General features: G+C 38.2%; 1 protein-coding gene across 1 annotated transcript in view; it reads right to left on the reverse strand.

Annotated features, from left to right (window-relative positions):
* The window catches only part of AVL9 (AVL9 cell migration associated), a 34,776-nt gene that overhangs the window by 8,287 nt on the left and 9,774 nt on the right, over positions 1-16,715 (reverse strand). The window contains exons 2-10 of the mRNA XM_052692654.1: positions 11,577-11,697; positions 9,091-9,176; positions 7,327-7,398; positions 6,592-6,681; positions 6,160-6,226; positions 5,465-5,505; positions 4,397-4,435; positions 1,650-1,719; positions 493-1,037 (exon numbers count right to left, since the gene is read on the reverse strand). Of these exons, the coding sequence (XP_052548614.1) occupies positions 493-1,037; positions 1,650-1,719; positions 4,397-4,435; positions 5,465-5,505; positions 6,160-6,226; positions 6,592-6,681; positions 7,327-7,398; positions 9,091-9,176; positions 11,577-11,697 (1,131 nt within the window). The remainder of the gene's footprint in view (positions 1-492; positions 1,038-1,649; positions 1,720-4,396; positions 4,436-5,464; positions 5,506-6,159; positions 6,227-6,591; positions 6,682-7,326; positions 7,399-9,090; positions 9,177-11,576; positions 11,698-16,715) is intronic.

Here is a 16,715-nt window from a genome sequence, read left to right on the forward strand (position 1 = left end):
ACACAACCAGGAACAGTTATCATACAAGGAAGTGTGAAAAAATATACACATAAAAAAAGGAAAATATGCTTAGGTGACAGATAAGATACAGCTTTTATAATTAGTTTGGATTAACATGTCTAAACACTTAAGTACTCTGATCTCAACCCATACAGATTAGATCAACAATTCTTCAGAGTAAAAGAAAACAGTAGTTACTGATACACACCATTCATTAACTATACTGGGTTAAGAGGTTATGATCTTGTAGAACTGCAAATAGTACTAAGTGTACGTATGAAAGAGAAGTGCAATGCACGTGCCCAGATCCCTTAGAGGCACAGGCATGCTTTCCTCCTGCGTACGAACACGCAGTCACTTGTCAGAGACCATGCCTCCACGCCCTGTAGGACCCTACTGTATATTTGGAGTTCAGTTAACCATAAATTACAAGACAACTCTGACAAAGAGAAGTCCTTTTGAGTTACCAGATACCATGAACAACCTATTTACCTTTGTAAAAATAGCCAACGGCATACCGTACTGGTCCTCTTCCAGCCCAGAGATGAGTCCTGGAACAAGCACCACGTGTCCTGTGTTGGCTTGGGGCTGCACAGTGATTGGAAGACTTTCCGAGCTCGGGCATTCACTTGGATGATTTTCCACCTGTTCTGATGCTGCTTTTTCACATTCTCCTTTCATAGCAGCCTCATCCAAAATGCTAGGATCTAAGGTCTCCCAGTCACTTTCAGAGGATTCCAGAGATGTGCGGGAAGGAACTTCTAAATGTTGCACAGGGCCATTGGAGGACTGAGCTCCATTGTAAGTCTTCTCTGATTGGGAGAAAGGCATGTTTGCTTTCTGACCTTCCATCGAATGGTTTCCTGCCATCTTCCTGCCTCCCTTCTCTGCTCCCAAGTGCGTGTTTGAAACATCACCAGCAGACACAGAAGCTGAGTTATCTAACCACGGTGTAGTTTCTTGCAAGCCAGCATCCTCTGATATGCTTTTTCTGGGTCTATAGTGTGAGCTGTCAGTAAGACCATGCTCAATCATACCTGCAAAGTGACATCACACGTTAAAGTCAGCATCTCAATACGAATCCAAATGACTTCTGTTAAAGACAGTGAAGAAAGTGCCACTGTGTGGATACTGGAAATCACATGTTTTACACTACTTTGGGAAAAAAAGAAAACAAACAAACAAACAAAAAGAAACACCAAACAAAAAAACCCTTCCTTTCAGAAAAGAGGCCTACCTCAACTTTTTGTTTTGGGAAGACTGGCTGTAAGTTAAGAATTAAGGTTAATTAGGTTAAAGAATTAAGTTAAGAAGTAAGGTTACATATGGGTTTATCTGTTTTGTTTTCAGAAGCTCACGCAGAAAGTTTCTGATTTTTAAGGAACTTGGGTAATTCAGAGTCACATCTATGTTACCCACAGTTAATAAAGAAGATCCAGTGGCTTTAATTAAACACAAGAAGTAATTCAGACGGTGCAAACAACATTAGGAGGCATTAGGAGGCCCACACTCACACATAAGTCTACAAGTCATCCTGTTTTTCAGGCAGCATTTCAACATAATTCTGTTTTCATATAATTTATTCCCCGTGTAAGGTGGTACATACAACCATACTGCAATAACTGAGAAGTTCAAGGCTCTCTTCTTACCAGGAAATAATGACAGGACAGTCATCAGAGCTCCCACCAATCTATTTACTGGAGAAATATAAAACAGCACCTGGTGGCAGAAGAGGAGGGGAAAAAATAGAAAATAAAAATAAAAGAACAAAAAGAGCAGAGGGGAAGTAGACAAAAGGGAATTAAAAAAATAAATCAAAACTACAGTTGAGGACAACAAAGAACACAAACTGCTAAAGGAATTTATTTTAAAAAAGGAATTCTGCCTACCCACAAAAGCTCTTACAAAAGCTCATATTAACTATTTGAATACACATGTTGTATACTTGTACTTTATAATATTTATGATATATACATTGTATGTATGTGCCTGTGGGCATAACATATAGTCAGATTTTTCTGACTGAATGGTCTTATCAATCCAGCATGCTGACTGGATCAACTTCATAGAAATCTGATCAGGCAGAAATTGTTTCTGGCACTCTACCTAAGTTGTTGTTAATTTGTAGTGCATTAAAGTGTCTCTTCTAGATCAAAGAGGCCCAATAATCTCCGTTCCAGAATTCTGGCAAAAAAAAACCCTCCATGAAAATATATGGAAGGTACATGAAATCTAGGATAACTGCAGCATGCATGTATCTTCCTATGATAAAAACTGAGTATACAGAAACTGAAAACATGATTGATATTAACTTCAATGAAAAGTACTTAAGAACATAACTTCCTAGCTTCTTTTCAGGTGCGGGTCAATATGAAAAACACGGGATGCAATAGCAAGAAACTGCAGCAGGAATCCTACAATACCCTTCCAGTTTTATGTTGTCATATGCCACGTAATTGTAGCAAAACGTGTTTTTGAGACTACAGAAATAACTAAGTCTATAAAGAAGCCCTTTGTCTTCAGGAAATTTACTTAAATTTATCTTCAGTTTGGATGGACTTGCCAACTTAAGCCTTTCAATACTTTCATGCTTTAGTTCCAGCAAGTCCCTCTGCCATCTTTCCATCTGCATAGGTGCACGTTCCTTTACCCCTCCTATATTTCATGACCTACAACATCTACATCAGCAAACTAGGTGGTCCTGGCAGCAGAAACTTAAATGATCACCACATGCAAGAAGTCTCCTAGCCCAGTAACAGCTGTGAAGTGAAAAAAACAAATAGCAAAAACATTTCTAAAGCCTGTGGAAAGGCATCAATCAAATTGCCAGGAGTCATAGGAAAGCAGTTCGTGGAAGGGAGGCATTTTTCAGCTCGAGGAAAATTGGCATTACTACAATGTGCAAGGCTTCTTGCACGTTATATTTAAGGGCTTCGAACATAGAAATTTCCCCAGTTATTCTGGAACATTCACATCTGTCAGAAAACAGGCAGTGCCAGAAAACCAAAACGCCTCCTTTTGAAATAGTGAGTGTTGTCTGCCTGGTGGAGCTTAGGGGGAGCTTGGAAAAACTTCTCTCTTCTTCACTGTGTGCATTTATGATTTGTTTGAGCTTCAGAAAATAACCCACTAGGATCAGATATTCAGATCAGAAAATTGTAGCTCAGTAAGTTTTGAATTGTCATGATGAAATACTAACAGCTTCAGCTTTTAAACAGATCAACAGAGATGCTTAAAATTTTAACGGAAAAAAATGCATACTTTTTTGTATATTACATATATATATAAATATATATAAGTGCATATATTATATATATTATATATGGCTTAAAAAAAAAAAACAACACTGTAGACAAAGTGTATTGATGGGATCTGAGGGAAAGAGCTTGCATTATTCCATCCTAATTACATACATTTCTATATGTGCAATCCCACTATGTAATAATCATATTCTATTCAAGTACTTCTGTTTTAGAAGGTCATATTCACTGCCTTAATAAGGATCCCTAGGCCACAGACTCAGCTATTTTGCTGTCTGTAGGCTGGATCCTACTGGCCTTCCAGTTGCAGTTAGCGGGAAATTCCTACGTTCCTTCTCACCAATCTAAAGAAGCTGGGTGTCCTCATAGAAAAGAACATGACATTGGGGGAACTGAAAGTGTTCTTTTAATTCTGTTTAAACATTAAGACAAAAAGTTCCTGCAAAAAAAGTGTGTGGGAGTTATAGACACTCATCACTGAAAGTTCTTCTGTTTATCTCTTGATACCCCAAGACAAGAAAACAAATATCTTTGCAGCCCAAGACAAACTCTAAGTAGAGATCTTTGTTTCTTTGTTGGTTGTTTTAAAACAAGTCTGCGTTCTCAATTCAGCATGACTGAACAGAAATGACTCTTTGCATTGTCTCCTAAAGCTGTTCACACAACTCAGGTTTGTAAGACATTCCTTGCACAGGTTTCTTTGTATGATATGTCTAATTAAAACAGAACAAAAATTCTTCTTAGTGAAAGCTGTAAAGCTGTATGTTCCATTTTAGGTCTCAACATTTCCTACCCATTTCTTTGCATAAGTACCTACTTGCATCCCATACATCTTTTCTTGTCTTCTTTAAGATGTTAAGTTTCCCCACTCACATTTAATTGCATTTTACTTCACAGCTACTAATAAAAGTGAAGAATGCATGTAACAGCAGCAGAAGCAAATTTATACAGCAACACACTGAAGTTACTTTGAGCATGCTTTCCTGATCTGCACTGTAAAATTGCTGAGCATCAATCCAGATCATTTTAACTTTTTTGTTCTTTAATTTTTTGCTGGTATGTTCTACATATTTTCACATTTAAAAAAAAAAAGCTGTTTCTATTTCAATTATCTGCCCCAGCCTACAAAATGGTACCTTCTTCTCTAGAAGAATCAGTTTAAAAAGGATCAAGACCTGAAAAACAAAGGAAAAACACAGCAAATGAGGCAGTGCCATTTATCAAAACTACCATGCAAGTTTATCCTATTCAAAATTTCTCTGCATAACTGTCAAATGATCAAACCTGAACAACAAAAACCAACCAGTGTTTCAATACCTTTTCTTCACTAGAGCTCTTTGAAACACACACACACACACAAAAAGACTTCATGATTGGTAATTCAAGTCACAGAAAGCTTATAAAGAAGGAAGAACATATTGTATCATTCTAGAATTTAAAAAAAAAATTGCATAAACACAAAAGTTCTTCTACAAAATTACAGAAATTACAAACAACTTCTCCAGGAACAGCATTCACCTTATCTAATGTTAGACATCTACAGACAAGACATCTAGATCAGAGCTGCCTATACTCTTTAAACCCAAAGAAAAGGAGACACTTCTGGGGCAATCACCAGCACACACGTGAAGTGTATTAAGCATGCACACATCCACTATTAAATGCAGAACCTCAAATTTCTCTCCTTGAAGCCTCTCAGTTACAGACTTTAAATGCTATTTGTAACTTTGCTATAGGATACAAACTCAATTTCAACAGCCATTAAGAAAAGCCAATGGGAGAAATTACTAGTTTATTTGGTGGCAGGAGCTGCAAAAATTACATATTGGGAAAAATATCCCAAGTGTCTGCAATGACTTTAGCAGTATTCTTCCATCATATTTATTTGACAAGGCATAGGAAATAGAAACAAGACCATAATTGAGATACCACTTTCACTTTAGGCCAGGACTAAAGAATTGTAACCCAAACCTAAAAATCCACAAGAAATCCAAAAGACAGACAGAAGTTCTCATTATGGAACTTACTTTAAAGAAGACCTGTAGGTGGAAACAAAAAATCAGGAGACTGTAACCAGAAATACTTAAGGAACAATCTCACTTCTAGCTCAGGTATGTCTAGACATTCATCTCTCAGTTCTTCAAAAAGCATTTTACTCCTCAAAATAAGTGCTGTATTTTATAAGTCTAGCAGAAAAAGCCTACCTTGTGTCTGAAGTGAAGAACAAGATCCCGAGGAGACAGACCTGAGACACCAAAGGAACTGCAATTACTCCACTTGATAGCTAGTAGAGATACTAACATTAATTCCTGTCAACTTTTTGTGGGGGAAGGGGGGTATGCCCATTATGCATTCTATGTGAACCATGGTTATTTCAGTAGCAGAACTCAGAGTACCTTCTCTCCTTTGTGCAGGTGAAATAGTTAAATGACAGTGGAGACAATAACATGTTTAGTCACACCCTGAGTTACTCCTGTTGGCTGCAACAGCATTATGGAAACAGTGAACTAAATCCCACATTGTGCTTTCTCAAAACATAGATAAGAGTCAGAATAAAACAGGAGATTTCCCAAATAACAGACGAAAGATCTAGCATCCCAAAACATCATCTATAAATTAAGAAAGTACTGTTTTCCAAAAACAGCTAAGTAGACATTTGTCAGGCTGACAGGTCAAGAAGTACGATGACTTTTAACCCACGACTAACTTCTATTATGAAAGCAACACTGCACTTATTTGACATTTGTTTAATCCTTAAGGAGAAGTATAACAGAATACTGTGCAGGCACACTCACCTCTACGTTTAATCTGTTAATGTACATAAGCAAATCAGCTAAGGAAGGGAACACATTGATTAGCACAATGTTATCCCTGCCACTTGTACAAAAAAGCCACTTACCAAGATAAACTTGTGACCCTTCTAACAAAGTCCCTCCCAAGGAACTATTCATATGATCATAAAGTTCCTGTAAAAGTATGAACACAAAAAATAAAACAAGGTCATTAATGGTACGCAGTCGTACAACATCCACTGTTAAAAAAATTGCCTTATTGAAGGATTTCAATGCCTTACTCTACAAAGAAAGTCATGTTTTATTAAGAGTCAATGGAGATACAGGTTGCATATCATGCTCACTCTTCTATTTCAATACATATCAAATTTGTAATCTGTCATGGGGGTCATATAGGTCCTCTAAGGTATTAGAAGAGCTGAATAGCTGAATGACCTATGGAAATGAAATACCTGAGCAAGACCACTAATTAAAAACACTGCAGTCTGCAGCTATACACTGCAGGCTTTGTTCCGTATCGCTTTTACTTTAAAAGTTACCTTTAGGATTGAAATTTGTGAGAAGTCTTTTTCTTCAAAATAGGCGTGAGTAATGAGCTGCAGCTTGGCCTGGAGTAACCCATACAAAGGCTTGAAAGAAAAATCAAGTGAAAAAAATCATCAGTCCAGTTGCTTTGAACATCAGCCTTCTCCCATTCTGGTCTTGCAATGTAGTCACTTTATTACACACGGAGTTCACAGAAGGAAAATGATAGACCTGAATTCTTAGCTGCTAACTTACAACATCTTTTGTCTGTGCTCATTTTAAATTATTGTGATTAACTGTACTATCAGGATAATAAACCATTTTGATTCCACTTGTATATACCATACCAACACTGGATATCTTTCCAGAAAAGTACTTTCCTGTTTAAAACACTGCTCATGCAGCTGTAATGGGAGATCTTCCTTCAGCTTTAAGCACAGAAAATTTCCACTCCCTGCCTGGGGAGTAATAGCTTTTGCTAAGTAACAAGTAAAGAAGCCCCCTCAAAGGAAGAATATACTATTTCTGTGATCATCTTAAAACTTCTTTCATGGCTGATAATAGGCACTCCCTCAGTAATAACACCTAAGCTCAAATTCCTATTATATATAAAGAATTAGTAGTGATTAAGAATCAATAACAATTTAAAAAATAGCATATTCAGAGCCAAAAGTTCCAGAAAAAAGTATGGAGAACAAATAATATTTAACACGTTATTTAGGAGTGTTTTGAGATTTGAACATTCTTACCAGCTGACTGAGAACACAGACACTTTTCTGCACTGTTTCTCGGGTGATGTCTGCTTGTCGTACTTTTAATGCCTAAGAAATAGAAGTATAACAGCATATTTACCTAAACACACTCCCAGAAACAACTGTTTCACAGGTCAAGATGCCACATATTCCCTATTTAAACAAAATCCTAAGATTCCCTGCCTTCAGAGGGGGAACACCCAAATCACATTTTTTGCCTATTACAGTCATAAGACTGATTCTGCAGTTATGTTGTCAACTCACTGAGCAGAGCATAAATCCAAATACAGCTGTAATGACAGGCAGAGGACTGTTTGGAAGGCACTACTATGAGTAAATAGTCCTGGAATAGCCTAGAAGCAGCCTTGGAAAAGGCAATGGCATTTTTAATGCAGGGCAATGTACCTGGAGAGAAGCAGCCACAACAGCTAGCTCTTCTCTAAGTACTACCTATGAAAATGAACTGGGCTGTCAAGTCTTTACCTGGAAATAGTTTATACTCAAGGATTTTCTCTAAACCATCCATAAAATAAAGGAGTTATCTCCAGAAGGAACTCCATTCTCAGCCAGACCGAACGGCTAAGGTAGTTAAGAGCTAAACTAGAAAGAGTAAGGGCAGAAATGCAGCAGTGATTCTTCTAACTGCACAAACAGTAAGTGTGCAGACTGCAGCCCACACATCAGAAAGCCAGATGGAAAGGGTGCTCAGGCTGTTATATGAAACACACACTGTTTTGCATTCTACTTTCTCCAAAGAGTACAATTTAAACAACCATTTTAATTTGTTAGTGAACAGTATAAACTTGAAATCAAGACACAATCAAGCCATGTTAAAATAATTGTACAGTTAAATAAAGCAAGATTAATAAGAATATATGTGAGGACTGGCTGGAAAGACAGTATGCTAAAATCAATGTTAAGTTCAAGAGAAATGGAATTAAAACCTACACATGGAAAATTTCTCCTATAGCATAAATAAAAACATGAAATATTACTAAGGTGTGCTAAAGACAGGGTACAAAATTTGCATCTTCTGAATACAAAACTAATTAACTCTCAAGTCCACATGGCATTCCAGATCCTTGGCACGCCACTTGAAAAGAAGTGATTATTTATTTTTCCAGAGATCTGTAATAACATCTCAACTGTAGTTACTTAGACTACTGCCACTGCTACTTTTGAAAATTAAATGCACACTGTAGCTCTCACCAGTTTTTTCCAGCTTTATTGCTAAAAATTCAGTAACAGGTGCCTACATAGAGCTGCATACAATGAATGGCAAGATTTTGATTTACCATGCAAGCATTTTTTTAAGCAAAGGAGGTACGTGAAGATTTGCATGATCCCAATAGATACCCTAAAATTCTTCAGTCACATACTGGAGAAATTTAAACTGCTTCCATCCAAGGGACTTTCTTCCTGGCAACAGGACTTGGCAGCCTGAGCAACTGTCAGTTTTGCTACTTGGGACTAATGCCTGGGTTTGTTCTCAAAAAGCAAAACATTTATCAATTGCCTTGGATGTTTAAAAAAAATAAAATACAATAAAATAAAAATAAAAAATAAAAATATGCTGGCTGACATAAAGGAAATAATAGTTCTCAAGTTCTGTAGCTACCTACTGTGTCCATTTTCATAGTTTTAAAAATAAACTGATCATGTTCTTTGAATATTGGTGTTAATACAAGCCACTGAATTTCAGAATCATTAGTGCATTAAGCCCATTACTTCAGTAATACTATTCATAGCTTGGAAAGTTACCTTTGCTTCAATCTGCCTGTAGCAGGAGACACCATATACTGTGGTTCGGTCCCCACATCTTGGTGGCAAATGGAAAAACACAGTGTCTGTGAAAAAGAAAAGAATGTCACTAACAAGTGTAGCTTTCTTGTCACCATTACTTTATAAAAGTCACTGCTGAAATACTGGTGCATACCTTTTCTGAGGTGGGGGAGGAAAAAAAAACATTTATCAATAAAGCTATGCTTGCATGGTACTTTGTGGAAGAAGCTTCAGCATTGCTGATGTGGATATTTGGATGGCAGTCCCACGTTTACCCTAATCGAGCTCCTTTATAAGCCCACTGACAGATGTTCAGAAGCAGCTGTTGACAGCACAGAAGCACCATTGAAACCAACAGCCATACAGCTTTTCCAATTCAGTATAAAGGAATAAAGACAAGGCACTGGAAGTCAAGGCCCACAGAACTGGTTGGACAGCAAGACTGCAATGCCATTAGGAAGTTAATTGCAATGAAGGTAGGAAAACAAAACAAAACAAGGAGGATATACACAGCTGAAAGGTTAGATTTGCTGATACCCTGCAAAGGCAGACACGAGGTACAGCACTAGTATGTTAGTAAAAGCTATTTATTTACACAGTGATAGGATTCACAGAATCACAGGGGTTGAAAGGATCTTAAGAGATCATAGAGTCCACCCCCCTGCCAAAGCAGGGACCCTACAGTAGGCCACATGGGTAGACATCCAAACAGGTCTTGAATACCTCCACAGAAGGGGACTCCACAACCTCCTTGGGCAGTCCTGTCACCTTTACACTAAAGAAGTTACTCTGCACGTTTGTATGGAACTTTCTGCGTTCACATTTTAGGCCATTGCTTCTTGTCCTACCACTACACACCAGGGAGGAGAACCTGCCTCATCCATTTGTCCCCTATCTCCCTTTCAATATTTACAAACATTAATCAGATCCCCCCCTCAGTCTTTTTTTCCCCAGGCTGAACAGACCCTGGTCTCTCAGTCTTTCCTCACGTGGGAGATGCTCCAGGCCCTTTATCATCTTTGTGGTGGACTCCTTGCTGGACTCCTTCTAGGAGATCCGTGTCATTTTGAACCAAGGAGCCCAGAACTGGACACAGTTGTCTTAATGTGGCCTCACCAGGGCAGAGTAGCGGGGGAGGATCACCTCCCTCAACCTGCTGTCCACCAGAACACAAAAACATTTCACTGTGCAAGTGTAACATGGAAAAAAAATAGCAAGAGCGAGGCCATGAGGTACACACACACACACACACACACACACACACAGCTGCTACTGCCAAAAGTTGCTAAGTCATAAGTAAAGGAAAGGAAAAATACATATTATGATTGTTTGGCTTTCAGAAAGTAGAATAATACCTGTTTTGAAATCAAATAACACAAAGGAAGTAAAATGCTGCTAACAAACTGAACAGAACAGATAACTTCCTGTGTATCAAGTGCAGTGGGAAGAGGAGTTGTGTATTACAAAACTATTCCCTAGAATAAGCATGGAGATATTTCCTGTACCATGTCATCCTCTTTGCAAAAATGTAACTGTTAGTGGGAGTTAGTTAAAAGCTCCATTTCAAATAGAAATGGAGTAACAGTTATTTTATGTTTACAGGGAATTTATCTGAAGCAGATTTGTTTATTTCAAGTTCATGTGCATTTTTACCCACAAACCACAGGGCTCTACACCCATTTTGTTGTCACATCTTGCCTTATTTTTTTTCTTGCCAAAAACACATGTTGATAATCTCTTAGTGCAGCAATGAAACTGCTCAATGTTGAGCATTAATGGAGATGATGCTGAGCCAATAGGGAACAAATAACTGAGGCTACATATAGTTTTCCTAGCTTTGAATGTAGCATACTGTTCATTACATACTTAGCAATGCAGAAACAGAACAAAAATTATGACCTGGAGCAGAGAGATACTTCACAGTGAAAGTAGCATTGTATCTTTCTATTCTGCTGACAAAATATTCTAAAGGTCCTGCCTTTTACATTTGCTGGTTTTCAAAATGTCATTCTACAGACACAGAACAACTTGTAGAATCACTAGAAGTTAGTGGAAGAACCAGATATATAATGAGTACATCATACATTACAAAGCTTAATTGTAGAGCTTCATTTTTTCCTTACCTCAAAAGTGGATTAGGTTTTACTCTGGAGTTAATTCATGCCTCAGATAATGGCTTGAAAGAAAGCTGGCAGCCTTCTTTTGCATTAGAACAATGTAACCTTTAAAGAGAGTTTTTGACATCTGCTTTCTTTACGCAGGAGATACATCTTTATGATCTATTTTCATTTGAATCTCTGAAGTTTTGTATCAATTATTCTGCAGCTTAAACAAGAAGTACAAGAACTCTAATAGCAAAGAGAATAGTTTGTCAACTGTTCAGATAGTAGGGTGCTTTTTTTTTTTGTTACAGTAGAAGCCTGTAGAAGGCCTCAACATGTGCAACTTCCTCTCCAGTTTCTTACCTTCCTGGTAGTTGTGAGCACCATCTGGTAAGGCAAGAAATGGCAAATATTTCCATTCCTCTGGTAAACTGTGGCTGTCATGTCCTTCTCCAGGCATCAGGGGCGGGTAGGAGAATTCAACCTACACAAAGAAACAAAGAGGAAGCAAAAGGAGAACAGATTGTTGTTAGCAAACAAGCAAGCTTATGTAATTGAACCTAGCATATTTTTCTTTAACAATGGCATGGAAGAAACTTTCTACCAGCATTCCTTCTCTCTTCAAAGAACCCATGGATGGGCTCATATCCAGTCTGATGGCAGGCCCTAGGAAGATCTGACTTCTACAGTGCTCCTATCCAGCCTAAGAGATATCCAACCTCAAAAGATACACAAAACAGATGTCAAAAAGAGGATGTCACCTTCCTCCCTGTATGCACATTGCAAGCAGCACATTGCTGCCCCTGCAATACCAGCAGGGGCCATTGCTGGGGGCACATCCTGAAATCAGATTTGGCTTTTCATCGTCTCGAGTCCTCACGATGAGCTAACCTCTATCACATGCAAGCCTGTATGTTACCCTCGTGGATACTGAATGATACACCAACAGCAAACAGGTTGATTGTAAAGATTTTTTTATGTCCTTGATCTCAATGATGCAGCAAATTTTCCACAACTACAACATCTAGAAGTGCCTCCTTTTCCTTTTCAAGAAATCCTGCCTTTCAATTTCACTTTTCATTTCTCTGCCTTTACCACTTTTTCCTAGTATCAGTGGCAACCTATTTCTTGCACTGTAATATCTGTCTACCACGGCTCTCCAAAATTAGTCTTCACACTGTCATCCTTTATTGTTTTGCTTTCCTACTGACTTCTGAGTTTCCAATCACTTTCAACAAGTCTTTATTTCCACACATACTGATCTTAAATTACTAAACAGACATCTAGGCACAAGTTTATCAGTAGAAGAAACTGCTGCAGCATATTGCATCTCCTCTTGGAAGACGCTTGGCTAAAACCCAGTCAGCTGTGGGATGTATAAATGGAAATTTATAACTTGTAGGAAACAAAAAGCATGACAAAACAAGCACGCAAAGCCTTAACGCTAGAAGGATGATAAAATAATAATACTATGAAGGACGAAAGTATTGAAGAAATAGGAAATAAAATAAGAAGTGAAATTCTTCACCTTAACACACGGTGTCACTCTTATCACAACTGATGCCACCTGGCTCCTGCATTCTTCTCATACCATGAAATTTGCTGAAAAACTATTTAATCTTCTTGGTTCTAGCTCATAATAGCTCAGCTGCTATCACATACCTCAAACAACAGGGGTTTCTACAGGTCCAACAGTTCCAAATTCAGCAGACTCAACAGGTATTAATGACACCACTGATAATCTTGGTTCATATCAGCCCGTTTCTTTCCAAGGTAAGCATCTTAATACAGGGATTTCTGCATTCATGTATACAGGTGAGAGAAGATCACAAGACAAAGCAGAATTAAGATTGCTTAAGTGTGCTTAAATAATCTATTTTATACATGGATGTCATGGTATGTCATGGTACACCTGATTTACACGTAGTAATACCCCTCTCTTTTCCCAAAATCATCTGTGTAGGGAACTCTCAAGTTCCTTAGGAGGAATTCCATTTGTGTAGCTTAATAGGCTGCAGACTGGGGAAGTACTGCCTCATTCTGTGGCAGCTGTAGGAAGAAAAAGGAAAATTCTACAGCAAAGACAGCATGCAATGCCCTGGAGAACTTCCTCCTAAACCTGCCTCCAACTTCAGAGTTCTGAGCAATTTCATTTCAAAGCAGTTAAGCTGAACTCTTCCTCCAGTAGTCGCCGCAGGTGGGAACCATTTCATCCAACTACTTATCAAAAAGCCAGAACTCCAAGCCAGTTTTCCTAAGCGTTCTACAGTCAGAAAAAACAGACACCTGCACCGGATGATTCATCCAATCTGTTTCTTTCTATCATCTCCAAAGAGTGCTAGCTCAGGCTCAGAAGCCTAATTTGCAGATGAAAATCACCCTGATCCTTATCTTCTAGGCAGCCTGCTCGACTTCTACAGAGCAATTTGCACAACAGCATAAACTGCAGGTAGGAATGTTCTGCATATAAAAACATGACTTCAAAACCAAAGCGTTATAAAATGCTGAACAGTTTCAGAGAGCAGCAAAAAATACAAAGATCCTCACACAAAACAAACCATAGTTCTTGGATAAGTCTGGAAATGAAAACCGCACACGTGAAAAAAATAAAGTAAATGAGGTAGAGAGAATCTCAGTTATTTTACTTCTGAATTTTCGAACAACAGCCTTAGCAAAAGTATTTTCTCAGGCTGCATAAACATGTGCTTCAATTTCCTTGTTCTTTGCTAATACATACATGCATTACAAACATCATCTGCAAACAAGAGAAAAAGTCTTTGTAGCAAAGCTCTGTATTCAACAGGAACAAATACGAGTTAAATGCCTCAGCAGACCTCAGCAGTTTTTATCCCTTCAAATGAATTTAAGAAGTCTCCTCAACAAAGTGAAATTCTTATTCAAAACCAAACTCCTCACAGACTTCAGCAGAAGCTATAAAAAAAAAAAATGAACCAGAGTCTCCACTGGAGTCTTACTCTTACAAGTGTCAGAGATCTTCATTATAGCTGGAAAATATTTATTATAACTGCCAAAGAGTTTTGATGGCAATGTTTCAATTGTCTTCTTCTGAATGCACTGTGCTACCAGTGGATTTTAGAACAAAAATCAATACAGAATGCTGTAACACAAATCGAGTGGAGAAATAAATGTAGACTTCACTGCACAAAGTATTTCAGCTCCTGTGGATGACTGAATTAAAATAAAATGCAAAAAAAAAACAACCCAAGCCTAAACTAAATAACAACCACATTTCTGGAACTGACATCCGTATCTTTCTGTAATTCTGCTACATTAACAGACCTCTTGTTAAGCAGTCCTTATTGCATCCAACAGTTCAGAAGCAAAGCAGCTACTGATGAGCAGTCCTTTCTCCTTTGAAGGATAAAGAGAATCCCAGCACACACTTTTGATTCCTCCTCCTTAAAGAGATTTCCTAGCCAGAATAAATTGGTTAGATGTTCACCAACTTACAGTAAGAAATGAGTGTGAACAAAGAACAACATACTTCAGTTCTTACTTCTAGGAACTAAGACGATAGATTTTCTTTGATCAAATGCATTGATATCGTCTCCTACTGGATGACAAGTACACAGTCAGAAGAAAGGTCAAAAAAACATGGATAAAAAGAGGAATTCCCAAAAGGTGTGTGCCTGTCCATCTGTCACACTCAAACATTACACAGGTAGTCTTCACTGATATTCAACAAACTTCTACTTAGGGCAGGTTGTTTTCCTTGTATACGAAGAGTTGCTAAGCGACTGCAAACACAGCAGGAGTAAAATCTTCAGTGAACATTAACCAGCAGTAAGTCAACATGCTGGTGAGTCAGTACAAATTACAGACTTCCCATACTCCCCACTGCACTTACAGTCACATGTTTGAACTAATTCATGTACAGGTTAACTCTCCTTACATTCTCTTCAAGTATTTTGAAAGATCTTTCTTCAGAATACAAATGATAATCATTAAAAAACAATCAAACAAACAAACAAAAACCCCTGAACCCTAATAAGTTCTTCCATTAATTCAACAAGGAGTGGATTCAAGTTTAGATCTCTTAAAAATCTGAGATATTTAAAATAACAACAGTATTATTTAAGACACAAGAATACTCTTAGTGAGTTACTGAACTTAAATTCCAGGGAGTGAACCCACTCCAGTATAGGAATAAATTAATGATCTCTTGATTGCTTGTATCACATTAATAGGTAGAAAAATTGCTTCGCATGAAGAGAAGAAAACTGGTGAAAACATTCACTGCACTCCTATTTAGAACTTTTTCCTTCATAAATCATTTTGATCTGTATCAATGGTATCAGCTATTCCAATCTCACTTAAGAAGGAAAAGAGGAATAAGAAAAATAGGATATTAAATACTGAGGGCACTGCTAAGCAGGAATGACTCCCCTAAAACCCTACAAATTAAAATCACACCTGAAAACTGACCTCTCATTTCAGATAAACCAGCATTTGTTCCTCACTCAAAGCTAGGATTTCTGAAGGTTTTTCCTTGATACCTTAGACCAAGCACAGACACGTGTAGAGAAAACCAGAGTACCAGTGATTTTATCTGAATCACTGGGACAACAGCAGCATGCAGCCAAATGAAACTAGGCATACTGTTCATCTTTCATTAAATCAGATTTATATGACAAACTTTTCCCATAAACATGACAGAAACAACAGACCAGGATCTATAGATGGAAGAGCCTATCTGTAAATCAATCATGCCTACAGTGTAATACAATGATCTCTAACAAAAGGTCTTTTTAATACCTACTTTCATATATTTATATATACGTATTCATATGTCCACGTATATATTACAAACACACAAATGGTGGAAAGAAATTAATATATTGGAAAGCAGTAGGGCATTGCATTTTCTATCCTTCCAGTTCTTGGAACTTCCCCATGTGGCCCAGCATCAGAGCTCTAAAGCAATCACACAAGCTCTCAGACACCACTTGGATCACTACAGATGCACAAGATAACCATCCACGTCTGCTCTGAGACAACTCTAGGTTAGTAACATTTTTAAACAGAAACTTAGTACTCACACTCTTCCCAGAAGAGGAGCACAATATTACTGCAGCAATTCCAGTCTAGAAGGCTTGCTAGGGAACCCTGTGCTAGGCAACTCCCCTACTGAAATAGGGTAACTCTCAGCTTTTGCTCCTAAGCTACCTCTGCCCAACGCAGCAGCTGCTGTAAGGCAGGATCCACAATAGCCAGTGTTCCACCCGCACAACCTGCTGCACTAACAGACTAGTAAGGAATGCATCCAGCTGCAGGGACTGCTGGCATTTCCTCCTTCCCAGTACCTGGAGCTCATCTCACAAGATGCAGATATGCATCCCTCTCCCCAGCTCTGCTGAATGCCCTGGTTTCCAGCAGGAGGAGACCATACTTGCCAGCAGGGAGCTGGCAGATCACAACTGAATCACAGGATATCCTCAGCTCGGAGGGACCCACAAGGATTACCAAGTTCAATTTTTGGCT

This window comes from Tympanuchus pallidicinctus, unplaced genomic scaffold (assembly GCF_026119805.1).
Source record: "Tympanuchus pallidicinctus isolate F22 unplaced genomic scaffold, pur_lepc_1.0 scaffold3, whole genome shotgun sequence".
Lineage (NCBI taxonomy): Eukaryota > Metazoa > Chordata > Aves > Galliformes > Phasianidae > Tympanuchus > Tympanuchus pallidicinctus.